Source organism: Besnoitia besnoiti, chromosome IV (assembly GCF_002563875.1).
Source record: "Besnoitia besnoiti strain Bb-Ger1 chromosome IV, whole genome shotgun sequence".
Lineage (NCBI taxonomy): Eukaryota > Apicomplexa > Conoidasida > Eucoccidiorida > Sarcocystidae > Besnoitia > Besnoitia besnoiti.
In genome coordinates, this window is record NC_042359.1 from 1,578,836 (window position 1) to 1,584,988 (window position 6,153).

A 6,153-nucleotide genomic window follows, 5' to 3' on the forward strand; every position below is an offset into this window, starting at 1 on the left:
GCTGCTACCGAAAGAATACCGCATACCTCACCACCGGGCACCTGCTGGAGCGCGTCCGAAGTTTCCTTGCATGCCCTCTCGTCCCTAAACCGTCTCTCTTTCCCTGTGCTCGTCTGTCGTCGCTGCCTACCATGAGGAAAATAAAAGTGAAGAGTGGGTCCCTGAAGGTGGTGAACCCACCGGATGAGTACCGCAAATCTCAGAGGGACAAGGAAAAGAGAAAAAACAAGATGGAAAGACGGCACAACCGCGAGCTGTCGATTCTGAAGAGGAATCCGCGTCTCATAAAGGAGGAACTCGACCAGCTGTGCGCCATTGGTGAGTAGTCTTCCTTCGTTTCTGCGTTCATTCTGCGGATTCCTCATCTTTGTTCCTCTGTGAAGAATTCGGCCGCAATGTGCTCGCCGAGACGCTGGGCAGCAATCTTGTTTTTTCTCTCTCCTTCGCTCCTCGCCTCCTCGTCTATCCCGTTCTTTCGATAGCCCTCGTGTCTGTTGCAGGCCAGCACTCTCAACCGCCTGTCCTCGCGTGCTTCTTCTGTCTTTCTTTGTTCGCGTCTCGTTTCTTTCGACGCCTTGACACGTGGGTTGATTCCCTTTTCGCCTGTCCCGCTTTCGCCATTTCCTGTCTGTCTGTTCTTTTCGCGTCTCGTGCGTTGTCTTTTGACGTTGCTCTGCTTCTGGCTGCTTCGACGCGCTTCACGAACGGCTGGTCCTGTCGGGCACCAAAAAGCACATAAAGATATAAAAAATATTATGTTACAACTTTTAGATGAAATCTAAGTGGTCTAGACTGCGCGCGGTTCACAGCAGGCGTTGACTGCGTCGAGAGAGCGGCAGCACTTCGCTTCTTTTTTCGGTGTGTCCCTCTAATGAACGACGCTTCACGTCTACTTGTGCGGATTCTTCATCTTCTTTCTGTGTCGAGAAAAAACAGCGCGCTCGGCGCCGTCGCCGTAGGCTGTCAACTCCGCAAGAGCGTCCATGCGAGGCGAGACCTGCGCCACGTTAAGACCCGTTGTGCGGCGAACGAGACATTCTCGTTCCTGCTTCGGAGTCTTTTGTCGTGCGTTGTGTCCTGTGTGCGGCGTGTGCGCCTTGCTATCGATGCTGCGAGTTATCCAGCATGACTTTTGAAAAAGCTGCGGCTGCATGCGAGCTGAGCGAGTCTCAGGGGCTCGCCTTCGTGCGACTCCTCCTCTGCACGGAGACCGGCCGCTCGAATGCTATACTGCTCGTGCATGGGGCCATGCCGCGTTTCGTGTAAATTCAACTCCGTGCGTGGATTCCTTTTCTCTTCAGAGAAGACAAACACGCTGCGCGACACGCAGAGGAAGCGCAAGGCGAAGTTGGAGCAGCTGTGGGAGATGGCGGTGCGGTCAGTGGAGGCTGAGAAGCTCGCGCGCGAGGCCGAGCTGCAGATTGACGATCCCTTCGGCGCCGGCGAGGAAGAGCCCGAGGAAGGCTCCGTGCAGGCGCAGCTCAGCGTGCGCGAGCAGCGCAATCTGCTCAACACCGGCGGACGCAGAGGCGACAGACGCAAGGGAGGCGCAGCTGAACATCGCGACGACGACGAGTTCCTGTCTCGAATTGATACAGAACAACGCAGATACTACAACCCCGACCTCTGCAACGCGGGCATCTTCCGACGTGCGTACTTATATATATATATATATATATTTATACCTATATATTTAAATTTATATTCTGTATTTGTTTGTATATGGCTACGGCATGATTGAAGCAGGGTCCCAGTCACGAGAAAAGGGGCAGCGATACACGGGAAGGACGGATGTAATCAGTGCGGCGGATGCATGCTAAAAGGTCTCTGTGCGTGTCTATCACTTCGGCGCGGCCTCGGAACGGCCTGCCTCGACACATGCAAATGAACATATACATATACTTGAAACATGTAAATACATACATAAATATTTATGCATGTGCGTTTTTGTGCAGACCCCGACGGGAGTCTGCGGGGCTACCCGCCCTCTGTGCGTTCCGAGGGATTTGACCAGCGCCGGAAGTGTAAGTGAAGGATTCAAGCCTCGCGAGCTAGGCGGGCTGATCGTAAACCGAAAACCTTCAAAAATTAATAAACACGCAGCAGAGGGGGGCGCGGCGTTTTCAATCTTTTCACAGAAAGAGGAATTGCATATGCTTCTCGGCGGCGTCTGCGTCCGGGTTGGAGGGCGTGGACCTTGTGCTGCAGTTTCGAGACACGCAGGGACAGGTATCAGCGCGACCTGGAGTTCGCAGGCCGCAGCAATCCGCCGCGTTTCGACTGTATTCTGTTTAGCTTACGCTGCGACACTCCGCTTTCTCGTCTGTCTGCGGAAGCCGCGCTAGTGATTCGCGTGCTGCTTGCGGGGACCCGCAGATATCGAAGGCATCAACGTGGAACGACGACAGAGGGGGGAAGAGGCCTCCTCAGGCTCGAGTGATGAAGACAGCGAGCAGTGGAGCGACGTGTCTGACTCCGAGAAGTCGGCGAATGCGTCGGGGTCGCGTCTCGCGGCCATCGAAGAGAAACAGGAGTCCGAGCCCGACGACGACGATATCCTCGCGTCGCTTCCCCTTCCTTCCGAGCCGCCGCCGGCCTTCGCAACCGCTGGCGCGAGCGGGCTTCAGGTGTAAGGCGTTGAGTTTTCTTCCACCAACAGGCAGCAGGCAGTTCTCGTGCCTGATGTTTTGCTTCCTCGCGCCTGAAGTGTCGGTTCGCCTGCGCATGCGGCGACGTTTCAGCTGCGTGCTGGCCTCTGCAGGGCGAGTTTCCGCTCGCCTCGCGCGCGAGGGTTCCCGTTTCTTTCCGTAGCTTCTACACCACGCAGCAAGACGCGGTTCCCTCCTCACTCGCCTGCGGTTTTCCATGTCCTCCGCAGTTGGCCTCTTCGCTGGGTCGATTCGTGTGCGTTTCTCGTGTGCGTGGCGCTGTGGTGTCTCTGCAGGCTCCAGCCGCCTGCCTCTGCGGCGCAGCCGCAAGCTGCGCCTTCATCGGCTCCAACCTTCCCCCCTCCGATGTATTTTCCATTCCCGGGTTCCGCCGGCGCGAACGCGGGCGAAAGCGCCAAGCCGACGCCTCCTTTCCCGTTTATGCCTCCGGTAAGAGGGTGGGGAAAAGCCTTTGAAGGGGCGAGGCAGTGCAGAAATCCTACTGGAAGGCCCCATCAGCCTCTTCGTCTCCCAGATCTTCCTTGCGGTTCAATCGGCGTCGCGGGATCTCTCGCGTCTGTGACGGGCGCTCTCCTCGCGCCTCATCCACGCCGTCAGATGCGCGGAAAAATGAGGGTTCATAGTCCGGCTGTAAGCACAGAATATTCCATGCGAGCAAACGCGGCATAAGTGTAGAAGCCTCCGCCCCTGTGCCGAGTCCATTCTTTCTCGCGTCCGTCGTCCTGCGTGCGTGTCGCAGCCTCCTCCCCCGTTCATGGGTTTCGCGCCTCCGATGCCGCCGCCCTTCATGCCGACTGGAGCCCCGGGGTCTTCTCCCTACGCTCCGGGGGCGCCCGCGTTTTCGCCGCCTGGCCCGCGGTCCCCGTTCGCGCAGACCCCGGGGGGCGGGTCACAGCCCCCAGCGGGCTCTGCGGCGCCTCCGCAGGCGCCGCCTGCCGCGACTTCGTCTGCGTCGCCGTGGAGCCGCGAGGCGACTCAGGCCCCGCGCGAACAGAGGCCCGGGCCTTACTCCCCGCCTGAGGCCACGAAACCTGCGCTCTCGAAGGCCGCCGTCGCGTTTGTTCCAACGCAGCTGAGGTACGGACAAAAGCACGAAAAATCCCAAAATGCATCCAGAAAGGGTCTTCATCTGATTCGCCAGACCACTTCTCCATAGCTACCCAAATCTACAGCAATACCTGAATTTATATATCCTTTCTAGTATCATGTGTGTATGTTTGCATTTATATGTAACATGTTTTCCGCTTCTTCAAGCTGGCACCTTGCCGCGCCGCCAGCTTGCCCGGGGCACTGCTCACTCAGGGCGCCGCGCCGCCTTCATCGATGTCTGCGCCTCCGGTTCGCGCTTGGTGTTGTCAAGCATTTTTGCCTCTGAATTTTCGGGCAATTTTTCTTTTTCTCCTCTCAGAACGAAGAACAAGCCGTCGCCAGCACCCGTGGTGCCGCCGCGCGCGTCGCTTGAGCAAGTCTCCGCGTACTCGACGAACGCGGGTCTCGCGCGTTCGAATCGCTGGGGCGCGGGCGCGCTCGAAGGCACGGCGGCGGGCACGGGGTCGCGAGGGACGAGCGTGGCGGCGCTTTTCGCGAAGAACGCCAATCCCGGCGCAGCAGCTGCGGCGGAGCGCGCCATGACTGGAGCCGCGGCCTCAGGCGGCGCCACGGGCAAGGCCGGCGAAGCTTCGAAAGATCTCGATGAGGTAAAAGTCAGGCAGGTTTGCAATACAGCGAATAGTAGCGGACTGACGCGAATAGTCAGCCCCTCACGCGAATTCCAAGTCCTGAATCCGCGTACCCTCTCGACTTCGTGTCTGTCATTGTACGCGCGGGAAGCTTGACGTTTTGTTGCCGCAGTTTGCTCGGAGAGAGCCTGAGTCCTCACTCTCTCAGTTGTAGTTGGTGAGGACGCGCGTTTCCTGAACTGCGCTTGCGTGTGTTTTGAGATGGCGGCGAGTTCTACATGCCTTTTGTGTCTGTCGTGTCTCTTCGGGTGTCTTGCTTCAGCTTTTCAACGATTTCTTGCGTGAGGTCGGCGAGAAATGAGACGTCCGTGGAGTGGCGCTTCGAGGACTCTTGGGATGTCGCGTGTAGGGACTTCAAGCATCCGTTAGAAGGAGAATGTGATCCAGCGGATGGTAAGTTGTCCGCGGCGGCGCGTCTCTGCATCGCCCGCTCGCTCCGATGGAGGGACGCCATAGAAACCGGGGTTAAGGACGTGGATGAATCCAAAAGAGCGCGAAAGTTTTCGCTTTCTCTCGGCGTCAGGTCGTCGCTCCGCGTGATCTCCAGCTTCCTCGTCTCGGTGCCGCGCATGTCCGCTCGGACGTGCGCGTGTTCGCGCGCCAAAAAAATTGGAACGAAAGCACGAATTCGGTCTCGCACGCCGATTTTAAGTCGTCTCGAACCCCATTGCTGTTTCAAGCCGGCCGCGTTCAGGCTGTGACTACATGCGTCTGCACGCCATATACTTCTTTTCACATGCATATCTATGTATACATATATATATTCACGTGTTCCAGAGGGTGCCTCTGCGTCCATTCGCTCTATGCCCATCTTGAGACCAACGCCTGCACATAGATTATATATATAGATAGATACCTAGAGATATATATGCATGTATACTCGGAATTAGTTGCTGTGGAGATGCATCGCCTCCGCTACATGCGTCGTTATGTGGAGCTGCGGTTCGCCCAAACCTTGACCGCCGAAAACGATTAAAAGTCTTATGTCTCTCTTATTTTACTTTAGCTGCATGTGGCGCGGAGAGCGGTGGAGAGGCGGCAATGTGCCAACGGAAAGAAGTGTCTAGCGCCTGGGGGTTCGCGGCGCTCCGCGTGCGTTGGCGTCCTCGCGATGCCTCAGTCTGTCCGGTTCGGAAGGCGTCTGCCGCCGCAACAATTTTTTTACTGCCTTCCACTCGAAAGAAACAAAAACACCCAACAAGAAAACAACAAGGCATGCATGCACGCCAAACTCTCTCTTTCTCTCTCTCTCTCTCTCTATATATATATATATATATATATATATATGCTAGTAAATTGGTGTAGACCGACATCCCACACAGTGGACTTGTTGCTTGGTAGTACACCTACGACAGAGTTATGAATGCTGCTTTTCTCGAGGCAAACGCACGCGAAGACACCGTCATTCATTTTACGACGACGTCTGGAGCTTAAGCTCATCAGGCGTGCGCCAAGACGAGGAACCTCGAGAGAAGAATAGGCCAGAAGAATCGCTCTTCGTCCATCTAACAGACACTGAAGAGGAAAGTGACGAAGAGAGATCCCAGAGGCAGATGCTACCATAGACTGGTAAACAACAGAGAAAGCTGAAAAACTGGTAACCCAACAGGAACTGCTCGCGGCGGGCCTTTCGGCCTCGGTCTTCGTTCTGCGACCCTTGTCTCCGTGGGCGCCGTTCACAGTCTGTGTCGGCCTTCTCGGCTCGCTGTTTTCTTCATTCTTCTACCCTCCTTCTTTGCTGTCTC

At 56.4% G+C, this 6,153-nt stretch overlaps 1 protein-coding gene across 1 annotated transcript; it reads left to right on the plus strand.

Annotated features, from left to right (window-relative positions):
• Positions 1-131: 131 nt before the first annotated feature.
• On the plus strand, positions 132-4,709 carry BESB_053700 (WW domain binding protein 11; the record flags this gene model as incomplete). Its single annotated transcript, XM_029363805.1, has 8 exons — positions 132-318; positions 1,302-1,649; positions 1,956-2,024; positions 2,377-2,629; positions 2,945-3,098; positions 3,409-3,746; positions 4,078-4,366; positions 4,671-4,709. 8 exons carry the CDS (start codon positions 132-134, stop codon positions 4,707-4,709), a joined length of 1,677 nt encoding a protein of 558 aa, XP_029219728.1.
• Positions 4,710-6,153: the final 1,444 nt, after the last annotated feature.